Raw genomic sequence first — 20,330 nt, 5'->3', positions numbered from 1 at the left:
TAACATTGCGAGTCTGCAGATGCCACTATAGCATTACCAACTATTTCCCAATTGCAGTACCAAATGAATAGGCTACTCAACAGCCCCAATATTTGTCATATGTCGATATAAAAATGAAGCCACAGTTTGTAATAAAATCTTTTCACTGTCGGGTGGTTGTGCCATTTGACGGACATCAAGCTTGCCAAATTTCTCTTGCAAAGTAATTTAGTAGCAAGTAAAGTGAGTTAGCGAGCTAACTTTGACACAATCCAGAGTTGGAGCTAAAGTTAGCTCGCTAACTCCCTTACCTCGCTTCCGTATAGTATACCCCTTGAGTAGATAAAAGTGCCGTTATTTATTTTTTGGAAGGCACATTTGGCAAGCTTTATGCCTGCCAAAGAAGACAACCACCAGAGTAATAATGAAAGTGAGTGAACGAAGGACTTTATTACAAACTGTGGCTAGGCAGGGTCATTTTAAGTCACAGACTACCTGTCCATAGGACTGTATAGAGGAGGTGCTATCCGGCTACTACCGACTGTGCTGTGGTTGTTACATTTCTAGCTGGATGTAATGTAGCAAGTATGCGTTTGTATCGAGATAGCTAGACTGTTACTACCAACTCAGCTCATTTCATAATTTTCTCTTGATCCTTACAAACTCCCCAGTCCCTGCCAGTGACAAGCATACCCATAACATGATGCAGCTACCACTATTCTTCGCACAAGAGATGAGCTGAAACTGCATTACATGTGCTGGATTTGCACTAAATGCTTTGTAGTAAAACCAAATAAACACATTTCCAGTCACTTTCTTTGTGGTATCTCTTTGTCCACTCGGTTGTCTAGCCCAATTTTGTAGAGTGACTGAGATGATGTCCCATCGACTGTGCTTTTTCTTCTCTTCTTCTGCCATTCAGCTTTGTAGATTTTTGTAAGTCTCCCCAGGCCTCAGGGTAGCATTCTTGAGCAGTTTTGTTCCTCTCCATTTGCTCAGTTTGTAATGACAACCTGATTCACACAGTTTGTAAATTATTCTTATGCAAATCAGAGACCCTATAAAACATATTATATATAAGATGTTCATTCTGAAATCACATTAACTATTATCCTTGCACTCAGATGGACTCAATTCAACTTATTGAGTGACTTGTTAAAGACATTTTTAAATAATTAGTAAACATTTCAAAACATTTATTTTCACTTTGACATTATAGGATATTTTGTGACAAAATCTATTTTAAAGTCTGATTGTAACGCAACAAAATGTGGAAAAAGTCAAGGGGGGTGAATACTTACTGAATACACTGTATTTGTGTGATTTGCTGGCTTTGCTTTCCCTACTACTCAACAACAATTAAGTCTCCATTTATTGGAGCATGAGATAAGGGTGTTGATATGGCTGTCCCTGTGGAACCCTTTTGGAACCCTCTTAAGTTCCATGTAGAACCGTATTGGGTTCCATGTAAAACCATCTGAAAAGGGAACCCCATGGAACCCAAAAGGGTGCTACATGGAACCCAAAAGGGTTCCTTAAAGGGTTCTCCCACAGGCCAATGTAGCCAATTACATTTCAGTAATTCTATTACCGATTTGGTAGTCTCACGTAGCCATACCTCCAAATCACATCGTTCTCACGCCTCTTTTGGAGGTGTAGAGAATTTTAGATTAGCTGATCTGGCTTGGATTGAACCTGGATGAAGCGATGCGAGAATGTGCTCGCAATTTCATTGGATGTTACATTCGAAAAACCCTCCACCACATGCGTTGTCTTGACTCTTTTTCGACCAGGTCGGACTATTTTGTGTGCTCTATACACACAATCTAGTCGATGAAGGTATTAGGTTAGGTGTTTGGTTAGTTTGTGATGTGGTGAGGCGTCACTCATTTCAAACAGGTTTCCACCCATTTGTAGCTACTTTCTGCAAAGGATTTCCCCAGGCGTTCCGAACATATTTTTATGATGGAAGATGGTTGACAAATGTATTTTTGACTTAATTTCTCCAATATATAGACTCAGACTATAGCTTTAATTTGACACCCAAATGTATTTCACATTCTGATCCTCATGGGTCCTTTTACATGGAACTGCCCATTCATTGATCTGTCATGGATTGAACTGGACAGAGTGATGGGAGAATGCTCGTATTTAAAAATAGTATTTACACCAATAAACAAATATGAATCAATTTTCTTTTATACATACTCTCCCCCTATTTCAGGGCTCCTTTCACCATTTCTGTACACTACAGAATACATTCGGCTGCTGCTGTCAGCAGTAACATCATCAATTAAGACAAGTTAGCCAGTTCTTGTGGCAGCTATACATGCCCAAACCATAGCACCCCTTCCACCACGTTTCACAGATGAGGTGGTATGCTTTAAATCTTGGGCAGATCCCTTTTTCTCCAAACTTTGCTCTTGCTATCACTCTGGTACATGTTAATCATTGTCTCCTCTGTCCGCAAGACCTTTTTCCAGAACTCTGCTCTCTCAAGTACTTTTTAGCCAACTGTAATCTTGCTATCCGGTTTCTGTTGCTAACTAGTGAATTACACCTTGCAGTGTAGCCTCTGTATTTCTGCTGTTGAAGTCTTCTGTGGAGGTAATCTCTAACACATTCACACCTACCTCCTGGAGAGTGTTTCTGATCTGTGGGACAGTCGTTTTGGGGTTTTTCTTAATTATGGTGAGGATTCTTTGGTCATCCACTGTGGGGTTTTTCTTAATTATGGTGAGGATTCTTTGGTCATCCACTGTAGAAGTCTTCCTTGGCCTACCAGGCTGTTTGCGATTGCTGAGCTCTCCAGTGTTTTTCTTCTTTCGAATGATGTTCCAAACTGTTGTTGTTGGCAAGCCTAAGGTTTTATGATAGTTTATGGCTTCCTTTACTTGCAGTGACAACTCTTTGGTCTTCATGTTGACAGACACCAATAGCAGACTACAAAGGAAAGCATAAAGAATAGAATCAATACTAGATGTTGACAGCCCTCTTTATGCCTGCACAAATTAGGTGACGGAACACACCTGACTAACCAGAAACACTTGTCCCAATACTTTTAGTGCCATGCAATAGTTCTTCTCTTCACTGTTCTGTTTGAGTTAGCACTGTGCACAGTGATACTGTGCCCCTCCTTGGCTTATCAATGCTAGCCTGATAACCATAACTGTGTTAAAATGCCTGTATAGAATATGGCCTCGTCAGGCTATATCTTTGCAGGTTATGGCACCTCAACAAGATGCACTTCAATAAAACGAGACTGATTTTACTTTGCCTGCTACATCAGCATGATTTGTGATTTGTGAACTGCACCAGTGCAGCGAAACCCGTTTGATGGTTAAAATGTTTACAGCCATTTTCTTTCAGCCGTGGGTCCATCTGCAATACTCTTGTCACACAGAACTGCAACAAGTGGCAGCAATCACATCTGCTGAAGCCCATATTGCTAGCAGGCTTATGGAGATGTGAATCATTTCTCCATGAGCACGCGGAATGTTAATGCCAAAATTCTGTAAACATAATTTGAAAATATGCAAAACAAGTGATGCAGCTAAACTGACATGCTGGTCTGCCTAATGACGCTGATAGCTTTACAAACTATTTTGCTAGGTGACGGGGGCATAAACCAATACAATCTATACATACATACAAAAAAATACTTGAATCATTGCTGAAGCTAAGTAAACAAATGCACTCACTGACTGCGCTTCTTGAGCTAGCATGGTGGGATCAAATTACACTCACATGAGGGGAGGGAAAGAGTTGTTGAAAACGTTTTTAAAGGTATTACGGTGTAGGTATACCAATTTGATACCGGCACCAGCCTATACTCCTCCTTTCCACCACCTCGTTCAAAGGTGAACGGATGACGTGCAGCAGCAGTCTGTGTTTACCTCAGTTAAAAGAGGCGACCTTCCAAAACGCGTAATTTATTTTCCCAACCAAGTTCTGCCATAACCACACCCAGGTCAGTTCACAGGTCTACAAATCAATTTCATTGTATAGCGTCGTTTCTCCGAGACGAGATCAGTGATTGGAGAGTTTCCCCCTTAGTTTCCACTACTAACAAACAATCTGTGAGCGGGCATCTTCGACCTCGCTGGTCGAGTCCATTCTCAAAATGTGGCCAAGCCTTCCGCAGCCCCTTAGTCTAATTATGTAGGCCTACAAACCCAAAAAGTTACGTGCTACATTTCAACATGAATTTTAATCAGAACTTTAACAAAAAATGGCTTGAAGTCTATGGAGCGTTATCTTTGAGAAAGAATTAAGAATCAAGTCCTAATAAATGGATACCTCACCAAGTCAATTTCCTGTATGTACAAATATACTTGGCCAAATAAAATAATTCTGATTCTGAACTTTGCTGTGAGGTGCTTGTGTATTAGTGTGCCTATAGGCATTAGGCAATGTGTGAATTAATGTCTAGGAGGTGTAGGACTGTCTCTGTGTCTTAGTCAATCAAAAAGTCTACTCAATGGAGGATGCTATATGCTGCTACTGTAGTTTTTATTAATCTGGCTACACGGTGTGTGTCCTTTGTATTCATTGGTTTTGGGTTTGCTGTGCCATGCATGTCAGGGGGTTTCTATTGTTTAGGCGACATCATATAGCTAGCCACTGAACAATCAGAGGACATAAGCAAGAGGATATTTCTCTCATGTTCCCTCTGTGTATTTGACTGTCACTGACATCCAAATATTGTAGGAGATCTCAGCAAGCGCGGGAGGAATGACCCCCGGGCCAGCTGCTCGCTCACTTGCTCTTCCAGCTGACATGTACGGGTCAGAGTGTTCTATAATGGAGAAACAATGCTATCCATTGAAATTGATTTGTAGAGCTGTGATGCAATCGGGGGAGTGGTTATGGCAGAACTTGGTTGGTAAAACAATTACGCTTCTGAAACTGTGGGAATACTGTATAGAATCAATAAAAACATAATAAATAGAATATATTATTTGTTATCAAAGTTGACAGAGTCTGTCATCATTATCATGCCCATCTCTGCTCGCCCCATTTCAGTTTGCGAGGAGAAAAAGTGACGGGCTCGCTATCCGTCCTTACACAGCCTCATCATTTTAAGCATTTAAATCGCACTCCCGATTGTCTGATCATCTGTACAAGAATCAAGTCCTAATAAAGGGATACGGACACAAGTACAACAAGCTCTGCACACCCCTATGCCCTACTACTCATGTCATAAAAAGACCAGCTGACCTTTAACCTCTTGTTTCAGGGACAGCCCGGAGTCCACTTTTGAGGTCTACGTGGAGGTGACACACCCAGGAACAATAGGCTCTGGTAAGTCACCCCGGTAATAGCATTATATATATATATATATATATTTTAGGGCACTTCTGCTTTATTGGGACAGAGACCGTAGAGATTGACAGGAAGGATGGGTGAGAGAGAGGAGGGATGACATGCAGGATATGTCGATGGCCGGAATCGAACCAGGGACCTTGTGATAATATGGTATGCACCTTAGTGTGCTACGCCACTGAACGCCCTTGGTAATAGCATTATATGCAAGTTATTTCATTTATGGCTGTAAATGCAATCCAATTCAAAACAATAAGCAGGAATGTTTAAATGGATTAGTGAAAGAATGGAATTACAAAAGACGTGTTATAGATGGTATAGGTTGTTATTAGGGATTACCGATACCACTTTTTCAATGCCAATTCCGAGGACTGAACTTTGAGTATCAGAACTCGAAAGATTAACTTATTGATTAAAGACCAATAAGTTTCATAACTTTGCATAAGAAGAAATACATTACAATACAACTACATTCAGAAAGTGTTCAGACCCCTTCACTTTTTCCACATTGTGTTATGTTACAACCTCATTATTATTCCCCATCAATCTAAACACAATACCCCATAATGACAAAGCGAAAATAGGTTTTTAGAAATGTTTGCTAATTTACTAAAAATAAAAAACAATAAATACATTTACATAAGTATTCAGACCCTTGCTATGACCCTCGAAATTGAGCTCAGGTGCATCCTGTTTCCATTTATCATCCTTAAGATGTTTCTACGACTTCATTGGAGTCCACCTGTGGTAAATTCAATTGATTGGACATGATTTGGAATGGCACACACCTGGCTATATAAGGTCCCACAGTTGACGGTGCATGTCAGAGCAAAAACCAGGCCATGAGGTTGAAGGAATTGTCCGTAGACCTCAGAGACAGGATTGTGTCGAGGCACAGATCTGGGGAAGGGTACAACAAAATGTTGAGTATTGAAGGTCCCCAAGAACACAGTAGCCTCCATCATTCTTAAATGGAAGAAGTTTGGAACCACAAAAACTTCCTAGAGCTGGCCGGCTGGCCAAACTGAGCAATAGGGGGAGAAGGACCATCGTCAGGGAGGTGACCAAGAACCCAATGGTCACTCTGACAGAGCTCCAGAGTTCTCTGTGGGGATAGGAGAACCTTCCAGAAGGACAACCATCTCTGCAGCACTCCACCAATCAGGCCTTTATAGGTAGAGTGGCCAGATGGAAGCCACTCCTCAGTAAAAAGCACATGACAGCCCGCTTGGAGTTTGCCAAAAGGCACCTAAAGGACTCTCAGACCATGAGAAACAAGATTCTCGGGTCTGATGAAACCAAGATTGAACTCTTTGGCCTGAAGCGCCAAGCGTCACGTCTGGAGGAAACCAGGCACCGCTCATCACCTGGCCAATACCATCCCTACGGTGAAGCATAGTGGTGGCAGCATCATGCTGTGGGGATGTTTTTCAGCGACAGGGACTGGGAGACTAGTCAGAATCAAGGGAAAGATGAACGGAGCAAAGTACAGAGAGATCCTTGATGAAAACCTACTTCAGAGCGCTCAGGATCTCAGACTGGGGCGAAGGTTCACCTTCCAACAGGACAACGACCCTAAGCACACAGCCAAGACAACGCAAGAGTGGCTTTGGGACAAGTCTCTGAATGTCCTTGAGTGGCCCAGCCAGAGCCCGGACTTGAACCCGATCGAACATCTCTGGAGAAACCTGAAAATAGCTGTGCACCGACACTCCCCATCCAACCTGACAGAGCTTGAGAGGATCTGCAGAGAAGAATGGGAGAAACACACCAAATACAGGTGTGCCAAGCTTGTGGCGTCATACCTAAAAAATAAGCATGTATGTGTTATCATAAGGAATGCAAGAAGACTTGAGGCTGTAATCGCTGCCAAAGGTGCTTCAACAAAGTAAGAGTAAAGGGTCTATATTCTTATGTAAATGTCAGTTTTTTATTTTAACTAACCCTAACCCTAACATTTCAAAAAACCTGCTTTGGTTTCTCATTATGGGGTATTGGGTGTAGATTGATGAGGGGAAAAAATGAATTTAATCAATTATAGAATAAGGCTGTAACATAACAAAATGTGGAAAAAGTGAAGAGGTCTGAATACTTTCCGAATGCACTGTACAAATATGAGTGTCACGGTATGAGAATTTGACTGTATGATAACCTTCATGCTCAAGTGCCTGTTAACCTTGGTTTTATTTATTTTGTATTCTATTTACACTAGTTTAAAAAGGCCTACTGTAACATCTAAAATAATTTCTCAAAAGAAATAATTCAAATGTGGACTGAAAGAAGAGTATTTTAATTGCATAAGTGCAAGGGGCTCTCTGGAAGCTGGAGCACTTTTTGCTTTTTTGAAACAGCTGTAACAGCCATTTCCTACAATCTGCCTTGAATCCTAAAAGGTAGCAATGTACATCACGAAAGATACAGTCGACAGTATAGCCTATAAAATAACTGTTTCTCTTTGAGCTGTCATTGTGAATCTTCTGACCTGGTCAACCACTAGTAGCTAGCTGCCTACACCAGTTAACAGTAAGGGTTTGCAATAAACATAAGGTAAGTTTCTCAGTAATTGTATCTAGCTATCTACCGTACCTACTAACATGTCTGACAAGATGAAGTGTTGTTTATTGGAATTACCAGGGAGTTATTCAGACCTGGTAAATTACTGTCATACACCATATTTTATGACAGCAATAACATAAGGAATGCATAATGCTAGAGGTTGATTACAAGATGTTAAGCCATAATGTAGGTATTGATATTGAGCCATGTGATATTATTCATTGTATTAGCCTATGCATTCCTATAGTGGATACTATGACTTCAACCATGACTGCAACTAGTAATGGGCGAAGTCCCTTGGCTCAGTATCCTCCTTAGTGAGGTTGAATCTCAACCCTGTTGGACTGTTGTTGTTGCATTCTCTATGGCCACCACATAACTGCTTACCTGGTGTGCCAGATCAAGGTGCTTACTTCGTTATACCAATGATACACTTCTGGCAGCAAAAAAATGATTTAGAAAAACTAAAATGCAAGTAGGCCTGTGTCATGTACAGACACACCCAATCTGCTTGGGTTTGCCTCAGAGGTCTGCCTCTGCAAAATGAAAACGTTCTTTATTGTCTGCCACCGAAGGAACCTAAGAATCTGTCTTAGTGACACCATACCATATGTGTCAGTGCGCTCTTTCATGATGAAAATAATTTCCTTGATGTCCTTTTTGTAGAAGTTTGCAACTTGTAGCTCATCGTTGTCAATGGAAGTTCGCTCTGTGTGCTGGCTTTGCTTTTCCCACTGTACTCAACAACAATTACGTCTTAATTTAATGAGATGAGGATGTTGATGTGGTGCTTGGTGAGGATTTTGATGCAGTATTTTGTAACTATTGTTGTATGATTTACTTCCCCCTTTTATGATTTATGATTTACTTCCCACCCTTTAAAAGATACTTCCCCCTTTTTTCCGCTGTACCTGTGGAAGAACCCTTTTGGAACCCTTTTAGCTTCCATGTAGAACCCTTTTGGGTTCTATGTAGAACCTTCTGTGAAAAGGGTTTTACCTGGAACCCAAAAGAGTTCTACATGGAACCCAAAAGGGTTCCTTAAAGGCACAGCCGAAGAACCCTTTTAGGTTCTGTACAATCTGCACAATAAGTGAATGTAGCCAATTCAATTTCAGTAATTAGTGGGCTTGCTTCAGCAAGTCCAACTATTGTTATTTATCCTACTTTTTCTTCTTCTTATTCCAATTCTATTCAGTATGCTACTCCTCCTACAGCATTTAATATATTCACACCAATCCAAGTTTAAAACGTTCAGAGAGAGATCTAACTTAAGTTGCATACATTTATATTTTTCTAATTCTTATACTTTTTAAACTATTCAGCTTTTTGTAACTCAAAAACAACCTCTGTTTTAACATGGTGGAATATTGATTTAGGCCAACATTCTGAGAGCCCCATTGTTACTGCAACTGCTATAAAACCTTTATAACTCTTGAATAAAAACAACAGGAGACCTACAGAACACATTCTTAGAATGATTACACAACAATGCACTCTCTTGGCTACCAGTTCTACCCCACTGAGACCACTCTCAACCACTAACCAACCAACTTTCTACCCACTCCACTGAACTACCCCAGACTCATTCTATCTATATCTATCTATCTATCTATCTATCTATCTATCTATCTATCTATCTATCTATCTATCAGTTATCTATTCATAAACAAAATCAATATCAGTAAAAACACTACAAGTATTTGGTAGGTCTACCTATACTTCTTATTGTTTTTTGGTAACAGAATAACCCAGAGACTGGGCAATGATTCTTACACTTACAGAAGCCAAATCATTTCCTAAAAATTAAATATAAGTGTTATTAGGATTAGTTGACCAGGGTCTATAGTTGAACATTAATGAGGTTTGATGTTTTTCTAAACACCTTCAAATACTTTTTCTGGTAGATGTTTTCTTAGATGCTTTTCCATATGTTTGACCAGTCAAATCAAAGCCTTCGTTTATCCCTATTCTTATGATGGAAGTTGGTTGAGAAAGATATTTCTCACTTAATTTCCCCAATATATAAACTCTTTCATTTAAGCAATTTGATATGCTCTGATGAATTTTATTTTGGTCCTTATGGGTCATTTTTCTCTGAACTGCCCTCTCGTAAATTAAAGCACCAACTCAACTCACGTACAGTGTCATCTTCATGATTTTAATGGATTAAACAAGCCAATGTTCGGTCAGTAGATCATCAGAATACAATCATGTATTCAAATACAATTTGAGGCAATAATGCATTGTAGCTAAATGATGAATTCAGTCTTTCTCACATAGTCTTCACTGTAGAACCCCTCTCATGAAAAGTGATCAACATAAATGAACCGCGTGTGTCTGTATAAGCGCCTGTGTGTGCACGTACGTACTGGTGTGGTTGTGTGCGTGCATGCGTGTGTGTCTGTGACCGTGTTTCCAAAAATAGGTGTGGGCATTAGAGAGATGTCCCTGCCGCTCGGCCGGCTTGTGTGTTTCCAGCTTGAGGGGGGTGTGTGTTTAAAGTATTGCCTTACACACAGCTGTGTTCCATTGTTGTCATTTTCTCAGGGCCCGAGAGGGTGTGCCCAGCCTCTAACTGACAGCAACAGTTGTGTGTGTGTGTGTATACAAGTATATGGGGATCAGTGATGAAGTGAAGGGTAAACGCCATTTACGCACCTTTTTTGGAGTGAATAGTGTTTATAGTTTACCAATCTTTTAGGAAAATTAGCAGGTTTTGACGTTTTTTTTACGTCAAAACGTTATGTTTATCGTTTTCTCTGGTGTCCAGCGTCTACCCAGTGTTTTTTCTACCACTACATCCCTGATGGGGATGTTGTGTTTGAGTGTGCTTGTGAGAGGGAGTGTATTGTGCATGATTGTGTCTGTGTGTACAGGTACTGTGTATTGTGGGTGTATGAAAGTTATGTCGATGTTACTCTGTTCAGATGCACAATACTATTGGTCACAATAATTGTTAACATTTGTGGGCGAGATCTGGTCTTGTGGTGGCACATATTGGAGTGCTGGAAACTGCAAGTATTATATGGACCAGACCAGGTCCGAATGTGGGGGGCCCAGCCCTGGGTGAGAGTTAGAATTTTGGGCCAACTCTAGGATGTGATAACCGGCCCTGACACTTTCCTGTCATTACTGGGCCACTTTTGGTGTAAATGTGTGGGACCAATACTGGGTGACAGTTGGAACTTTGCTCATGGGCCAGCTCTGGTATGAGGAATGTGGCCCTGATATGTTCCTATAGTTACTCAGCCATCTTTGGTCTAATAGTGGGGGACCAGTACTGTGTGACAGTTGGGACTTTGCTTATGGATTAAGGAGTGAGTTAAGACAGAGAAACTTGTCAATGCTTATGTTCTCTATGACAACTGCATCGTAACATGGCAACAACTGGCAGCGATTATATGACCCCTATATGAAAGTACTTAATTTGTAGCCAACTATGATATGTGATATAACGAACAGGGGTGAAAAAGAACAGTCAAATACAGACAGTAGGCAACTACAAATGACTCGTTGGATATGGGCAGTAAAACAGTGAAAATATAATTTAGTTTTATTCTCGTCATTGCACATGGCATGTAACATTTTTTGATTGATTCATGTCATTTCTGTCATTTCAATCATGTGAAATACGTTCAACGTAAACTCAGTGCCAGAGCGGAAAATGATTGACACAAACTGCGCTCTTTGTGAGCACGCTGTGTCCATATAGCGTCCTGCTGAAATGCACGGAATCCACTGAGAAACATAATATCGCTCTGAGTTAATAATATGCAATTTTGCAGACACACATTCCATGTCTGACATAATTTTATGAAGTGTCCATGAAAACATAACTTGTTCTAAATTAAGGCTCCCTTAAATGATACGCTTGTGATACTTAATGTAATAATCAGATGAATTCTTATTTGGAAAGTAGTCTTTGGGCCAGGAGAAACTGCATTCATGTCATGTCAGAACTAGCAAACTCAGATATTTCCAACTTGGAACCAACCAATAGGAGATGACTGCTGTTACTGCTCTACGCAAATAACTTTAGTTAATTTTAACTCAAGGTTCTGAGTTTCCGACTTGTCATGAATGCAACATTTTAAGTAAGCCAGATCTGATTGCCAGAAGTGGACCGGCTCTGGTGGCCATACCTAAGCCCAGTCATCACCAGGAAAATTCTAAATCTTAGCCAACATGTGGATATGGCCCAGTCACGACTTGGAATTATGGCTCAGAAATGGGCCAGATACGGTTACCACATCTAAGCCTTAAGCAACAAGACCCGGCCCATATCTGGTCCAGTTATATTAAGTCATAACTGAGCCACACCACATACTGGCCGGTCTGGCCATTTCATGGTAAAGATAAGGCTTAGGAATGGAGCCTGCCTACTTCTGGCCCGGGGAACAAAGTTGTACTCGGGCCACACCCTGATGCTCAAAGATGTGACAAAATCTTTAGAAATTTGACTAAATTGCTAAACATCTTAATTCCTAACTACAGTTAACAAATGTGAGTATGAAATAAAGCATGTATGTGTTATCATTTGCTTAATTTTATGTTTTGTGTATTGTGAAGTCACATGGTTAATGTGACAGTAGGGTTCCTTACAATGGCAATCCTGAAGGGAGAATGCTTGGTACAGGGATCAGTTTCCAAAAATGTTATCAGAGCACTATTTATTTTTTATTAGTCATCGTCTTGGACGGTCTTCCTCCTTATGACCACAACCACGCAGACTCTGTGTCAGTCAAACACACTGGGGGATGACAGGAGACTACGGTTTGCCATCTGTCGTTTGTCTGTCTGTTTCATGTACGTCAAAAGTTGAAAGGAGTCAAACTCGCATTTGAACTGTTTCTGTGTGGCCGCACACTGTTTCGTTGGGAATATTCCTGTGGTTTGAGCAAGCTAAAACGACACGTCCAAAGACTCTTTACCCTTTTTATTCAGCGAACTCTCTCCCTCTCTTTGTCTCTCTCCCCTCAATCTCCCCTCTGCTTTCTCTGCCCCCACCCCAGTTCTATCTCTTCTCCCTTTGCTCTCTCTCTCTCTCTCTCTCTCTCTCCTTTCTTAGTCTGCCATTAAACCTCTGCCTGTTGGATATTTGCAGAACAAGAGAGGCAAGGGCTCATGGCTGTATTATATGCCAAAGAGAGTTGGCCTGCCTCTGTGCTCCTCCTCTTTCCTTGCTCTAAGGGGGTGTAAGAGGGTGTAAGGGGGTAAGGGGGGGGGGATGCTTTTGTTAACAAGGAAACTATTAACTGAGGGAGAGTTAATCAGAGTTATGGCAAAAGAAGGCAGCATTTACATCTGAATTGGCCACTGCTGCTAGCTAAGGCAAAGGGGGCGAGAGAGAGAGAGACGTAGGGAGAAGGAGAGGAGAGAGAGTGGAATGTGAGAGAGAGAGGGATGGGAGAAAGGGGGGGTGAGTTATTGGGAGCGAGAGAGATATGAAGTGAGAGAGAGAGCATAGGTAAATGCTAAGTGGGATGCTTGGGATAGCCATACTCTGATGTCACCCGATTGAAGTTGAGGTTTAAAACAGGGTAAGGATTAGGGTGAATAGCAGGGTCGTCCCAAGGATCCGACTTAGCATCTAACGAGAGCCTAGCTGGCATCTTTTCCTTAGTGGACAAGACGGTAATTGGAACGTTTATCCTAAAGCAGTTGTGAAAACAGCTAGAGCCCTGATTATAAACGTCAGTGCACGCAATTTAATGTGTGTGTGTTTGTGTGTGAGAACTTCATGGTTTTTATACTGCTGCAGCTAGGCCTTTTCTGTCAGCTGTGCGTGCGTGCGTGCGTGCGTGCGTGCGTGCGTGTGTCTGTGCCTTTCTGAACTTGGCTGTCATTGTAATAACGAAGATTATCCCGTTTACATCTATCAACATCTGATGTATCATAAGATCTGTTGTTCAGTTTTATAAGCCTGTTCTTAAAAACAACCAATTGGTTTTCCTGGGTCGTGTTGGTAAATACATGTCTAGCCTACATCTCATCTCGACGCTAGGTCAACAAGCTGCCCCAACACTGCGCCCGCATCCCAATTTGTCCAATTTGCGTTGATGCAATCAGAGTGATCCTGAGCAGTAGTGACCCGAACATGGCGCATAGCCCCTACAGCTGACAATCAATGTGTTCTGCATGATTTAGGTCCATTTGCTTTTTCCTCGCACTCGTTTTTAACCCCTGCCTGACCGTTAAGCTGGCTATTTACAACAAAACCCCTCACCCCAGCTCGCTGTCTCTCCCTCTCTCTCACACACACACACACACACACACACAGTCTCTCTCTCTGCCCCGCAGACTCGGAGGAGGGGATTAAGCCGGGCATGTTTTGTTTGCAGAGCTCCCAGCTCCTTCAGCTGGAAGACTGCGCTTATTTGCTCTTCAGCGCTTTATTGAGCAGAAAAAAGCGATAGAACGAGTGAACGCCACGCCAGGCTGCAGACTCTACCCCCCCCCCCCCCCCTCGATACATACTCTACCCCCCCCCCCCCCCATACATACCCCTGCCAGTTAGTTCCCCTTTAGGCAAAATACTTTTTGACATCTTCATCCCTCTCCCCAGGACAGGCTTTGTTTGTCCCCCTGTCTGAGAGGTTGTCTAGGCTCAGCCCCATCCCATACAGTACATGGTAGAGATGCACGATGCCATATTGAACATTGGAATCGGTCTGATATTGGCCTAAAATGCTGGATCGGGAATCAGAGACAGGGAATTTCATTTAGCGATTCGATGCCATGACGCAAACTGTCGTGTGAACTTGCCAAACACGTGCTTCGTTGATTGATGGCTGCACAGCTGAGATGAAACACCAGTGCGGTGACAACAGGAACAACCACGTCAGGGGTAGGAATGTCACGGTGCACCGCTTCTATAGTAAACCACGGTGTCAAACTCAAAGGTTATCTGTCGGGCCAAAATAATTTACGTCCTGCAAGGTTAGCAGTTCACCGATGTTACTGCTCACTGCTAAAACTAGCGCCAGTGTGTTCCACAAGCGAGGAGCCAAGAAACCGGCAACCGACTCATTATCAGCTCCTTTTTGAACTTCATAAACAGCTTTAATTGACATGTTATGTACACATCTATTGATAAGTGCCAATCACAATGCAAGCAATGTCTTTTGAAATCTGCGCCGCTCTACTCGTTGCTCGAAGTGTTCCAGCAGCCCTGTGAAAATAATATTAGAACTTGTGTGCGCTGCATGATCAGGTGAAATTATACACCGGTTTGATGAAAACGTGAAAGTGGAAATGTGGAACAGAGATCAGCTCATGATGAAGAATGGAGAGGGAATTGTTTAAACATCAAGAAATAACTTGGACCAACTCGGGTTTTAAAAATATCTGTATCTACTCACGCAATCTGTCTACCGTTTAAATGAAGCTCTTATCTGTAAAATGGGCAGCTTTTATACATACAACAGCGTGGAGAAACGGGGGAAATGTTTTAGCGGTATTTTGATAATATCAACAGATAATGCAACATATAACAGAATTAAGTGACAAATTTTCACCGAGACAGGAGTCAGAGTTTTAGGTTGCAGCGGGATTGGTGAAGGGTAGGAAAATAGCATATAGGCTCTTGGACAGAAGATGAATTTTCTCTCCCATGCCTAGCCCCAATTTGTGACTAATGCTACTTTTTACATTTGGATGTTGTTGACGTCTACTCACAGACTGCGAGGCACAGGGGATGCAGGGACTTCAAAGGTAGCAGCCTAAACGGCGAGCCACATCGCGTTTTTGGTTAGTTTGTTGGTTATGGTGGTTGTCCCCTTCCCTTTGATGAGAGATGACTAGTACATAAGTCGATATTTAACTCGAATTATGCTGCCGACTTAGAATGTTGCAACTTATGAGTCAAATGTATGATTTGATGTCTAGGTTAGAGTTGCTGGTAGGCTTATTTGCTTCAGGGACCCACTGGAATTGTAAGATGCCATGTGAATCACTGGCATAAATCACTCCTCTCCCAAGGGGCACAATATGGACATTGTCCTCAATATGGACATTGTCCTTAGGAAAAGGGGGTGAAGGGTGCTCGCTAACCATGGCCACTCTGGCGAGGTAGCCAACTAGCGCCTGTATGGGCTTAACAGCAGACCACTTCTTTTCTTCCCAGTGAAAGGAGCTTAATCCATGTAAATACAGGCCTGCAACGACAGCTTAACAACATAGGGTAGGAGCGAGAGTGAAACAGAGGGAGGGAGGGATGGAGGAGGGCTTAACAATTTAGCCTTTAACCAGGCAAATAAGAGGCATGAAACTTTGTGAATGAGTTTACACAGAGGGGCTGGGGTGAGCTCCAGGGTTTTCTTTTGTCCGGCCTCTTGTTGAAGCGTGAGTGACAGATGCCGCGCCGTAAGTGACGAGGCCCTGTTGGATCAGACAGCTCACTGTTTCATCCCACAAGCCTGCAAGGTAAGAAGAGAAGCCAAGACACTCATCTCAATGCACAGTGGACAAGCGGCGAGTAAAACCCTTATTGTTGGACTTGTAATGAACTCACCAAAGAAATAAAGTCTGAGGTGTTTTACTGTGGTGATTCCTCGGCAAACACTTTCCCCCTCAGCTTCTTTGAAGAACTAGCTCGTTAGTATATTCAGTTCCTTTCTTCATGGGGATAGCATCTCTTGTGAGAGAATGTGGATGACCCTGCCAAGTTGCTACCATGTGTTTTTTTCGGGAGTCACCATCTATTATTAGTAGGAGTGGAGCCCAGAGCATCAGGTTGCTCGGGTTCGCGTGACGGAATCACCAGCTCGGTGGGGTGGGGAATACTTTGAGTTGGAGTCAGGGTGCCAGGGAATATCCCACCATGTTGAGAGATATTTAAGGAAAATTGAATCCCTACTGAGCAGTGCTTGTTTTTCCCCCCACACTATGTTGGTGTGTCCTACCTAGACCCCTAGTGCGTGTTGTGGGAAAAATAGAACAAGGCCCCTGAGGTGTGTCCAGCCACAGCACAGTGACCTGGTATGACCCTTGCTTCTGCTGTTGTCTTTGACCCCTCGCCCTTTTGCCCCTTTATTTACATACCATGTTTGATGACTCATTCTTTTTAAAAATGTTACTCTCTTTCCTTCCTTTTTTTCTTTCATGCTCTTGTTCAATACAACTGTATTTGTATTTGGAAAAATAAAGTAAATCTATTCTATTCTTTTCTTCCTTTCTTTCCTTCCTTCCTACTTCGTTTTACTCCCTATTCGGGATGTAAAAATCTCCATTTAGTGGGGGCAATTTCAAACCTTTGAACAAATTAGAGTTACCTATGATTATGATTTCTGAATGCATATCTGAGTGCAGTGGCGCTGCACATGATAATGTGCAACATCGCTCATTAGGATGCTTCCGACATATGATTAATCAGAGCCAGTATTCAAACTGTAAGTCAGTTTAGTATGGCAAATATCTGTGTGGTTGACGTTCACCTTCTCTTCTCTGCCGTTTTTCAGACGGAGCATGTGAAATTCTGCGCTTTCTTGTTACCATGGCGATTCATTTCAAAGATGGGTTTAGCTGCTAGCTAGGTTATCTTTCTGTGTTTTTTGCTCTTATAGGCCTACAACCATGAATGATCAGTTTGATATTTCTATTGTTTATTTGAAACTCGTGTTTAGAATTGTGGAGTCATTCAGTATTCCAATTTAATTCAAAGATTTCCACTCCTTCCCCTCTTCCTAAATTTCCATAAGTTTCCCCAGTTTCCATAACACAATTGCACTATTGCACTATACTCCCCTCCCCTTCTCTTACTCAATACCACTGCTCTTCTGTACATACCTGTTCATACTGTTCATAATGCACATAATGCACATATCCTATATTTTCTTTAATACTACTGTACATACTTGTTTATACTGTTTATACGGCATTCCATATTTATATTTATTCTGCATCTACCTCATGTTACTGTTAATACATATATACTGCTAGACTGCATTACCCATACAGCTCATATGCTGCTACACTGCTCATACTGTAACTATTTATTCTGCTATAATGCCACTGCTACTCACATACTGCTATACTGCACTGCCATATTATACTGCTTATATTACTATATTATACTGCACTACTACTGATCATTTATTGCACTACCTGTAAATACTGTTCATTGCACTTTCTGCTATTTTGCACTTCTGGTTAGACGCTAACTGCATTTCGTTGTCTCTGTACTTGTACTCTGCACAAAGACAATAAAGTTGAATCTAATCTAATCTAATCTAATAACACCCTCTCCTTCCTTCAAGCCTTCCCATATTTTACCCCTCTTCCTTCCTTCTGTCTCTCTCTTCTTTCTTGGCCACAGCCATGTCTGTTTTATGTAATATTGCCTGGTGAATCTGAGCATCCTACCTGCATGATAAATCTGATAGAAATCAATCCCTCGCTGTCGTCAAGGTCACCACCCATTGTGTCTTACAATGGCCAGTAGGTTTATTGATTTAATCTTGTCACTCTTCTAAAGGATGGATTTGTTTAGACAAGGACTTCCCACTGGAAGTTGTAGAATGGTTCATTAGCAGTTTTCTGCCATGTGGTACTGACCCAAGGACACGGTCTTTTTGTGCTCTGCCACTGAAGTGTCCTGACAGTTACAGATCCAGATGAGCCTTGAGATTCCTGTCTGTTCATTTTACGTGGTCATGTTTGAGTGATTAGTGTACTGTATGCTGAATATATGAATATATGGATGCAGATATGTTTGTGTACACTCTAGTGTGTACATGGGGTCGTTTGTGTTTTGTGTACGTGACATTCATCCTCTGCTGTTAGATCCATCCCTTTCATGTGTGTATGTGCATAATGGTTGGTGTCCACCATTGTATGGAATGGATTCTTCGCATGTTCTTTTGTGTGTGACACACATCTGTATATGCACACGCTCTATGGTCGGCCGTTTGATTCCTCCCTTTCATGTAGATGTTTTCTCCCTTCCAGATTCCCCAGCGCTTGGCTTTCCCTCCTTAATTACCACAGCAGCTGTCCTCAGAGACCTGTCTGCAGAATGCAAGCCTCTGTTCATCCAGCAGAGGCCCCATTAGAACAGTGGACCAAGGCCGCAAGTTTGTACTCACACAAAGAGCACAATTAAACACGGGGAGATTAAAATGGCCCGGGAGGTCTTGCCCGAGATACCTTTTTAAAAATGCAGATGGTCTTATCGACGGCTGTCTGTTTTTACCGTTTTCTTTATATTTTTCACTATAATTGGTCAGGACACGGGTAATGGCTGGATCTGCCCTAGCAGTGAGCTTCTTTTAATATTGTTTTCTTCTTTGGGCTCATCGTCCTAATCGGGTGTGTTTGGTGATGGAGTCGTCATTAAAAGGTTGAGATGTGTGTTTGTGCACTAAGATAATCTTTACCTCCTCTGGCAGTGTGAAAGTGTATGTATATAAATATTTGCCATTTAGCAGACAAAATGTTTCTGTACACTTCAGAATACATTCTGGTGCTGCTACCACCTTTTTTAACATTGGTTCCTGGTTTGGCCCTGACCGTGGCTGGCGTTGATTAGACCAGACAGTTTTCAGTTACACATTCAGTTACATTTTTCAGGTACAGAGTAATCACACTTCTATCAACCATACCGCTTGCAGAGACGCCAATCCAATTTATAACAGAATCTCTCTCTGAAGACTTTGTCTGCATTATTTTTCTGAAAAGTAATTTTTGTTATACTGTAATATTCCATTTCATTGTCATAGTAACACAATGATTATGTTATGTAAGTGACAATGTTTTCAGAGTGGGAGCCTGCCATAATATTAGTTGGTTTGGAGTGTCTGCAAGGTGTTTTGGAGAATGTTTCCAGAATGAATGGTGCCCAAAATATGACTACAGAGTATCTAAGGAGGTGAAATATGTAACGTCAATGTAATGTCAAAAAGGTGGAACATCCCTTTAACTGGTTTCCAATTGTATTTGCATAACCCTTGTGATTGGAGGGTAACTGTGGGGATTATCCAAACAGGATCAAGTCCTCTTTTCTCCTCGCCCACATTCATGATTAATTAATGAACATTTTGATTGATGTGAGGCCAGACTGTTTGGCATGACAACGATAGTTGACAAAGTCTGGGGAAACCAGGCAACAGGTGAAGTGGGTAGAGGCTGATTTTGACCGCCCCGACTCATCTACGGCAACAGTACCAATCTGGGGAGAAGGATCACTGAAGAGGATTTGGTGAGCAGCTGCTGCGGGAAAAAGGGCACAAAAGAAAGGGTCAGAATGCGCATAGATTTAAGCAGAAATCCAATAGATCTGTTTTTATCCCACCATGTGTATGCACGTACAATGTAAAAATAAACGTCTTAAAATCGACATTGAATTCCTTCCTTCTGTCAATGCACATTGACCGACACGTCAATAGTGTCCAGCCTAAGCAGCAGTCGTTGTGGTGGGGCGCTCTACACTGTCAGCCAGTGTCGGTAACTCACGGTGCAGTTGTCTCATT

General features: G+C 41.8%; 1 protein-coding gene across 1 annotated transcript in view; it reads left to right on the top strand.

Annotated features, from left to right (window-relative positions):
- The window catches only part of dennd1a (DENN/MADD domain containing 1A), a 103,152-nt gene that overhangs the window by 693 nt on the left and 82,129 nt on the right, over positions 1–20,330 (top strand). The window contains exon 2 of the mRNA XM_083669354.1: positions 5,219–5,283. Within this exon, the coding sequence (XP_083525480.1) occupies positions 5,219–5,283 (65 nt within the window). The remainder of the gene's footprint in view (positions 1–5,218; positions 5,284–20,330) is intronic.

This window comes from Argentina silus, assembly GCF_951799395.1.
Source record: "Argentina silus genome assembly, chromosome: 5".
In the NCBI taxonomy this organism is placed as follows: domain Eukaryota; kingdom Metazoa; phylum Chordata; class Actinopteri; order Argentiniformes; family Argentinidae; genus Argentina; species Argentina silus.
The sequence above is the reverse complement of the archived record's forward strand: the minus strand, read 5'-3'. Positions and strand labels throughout refer to the sequence as shown.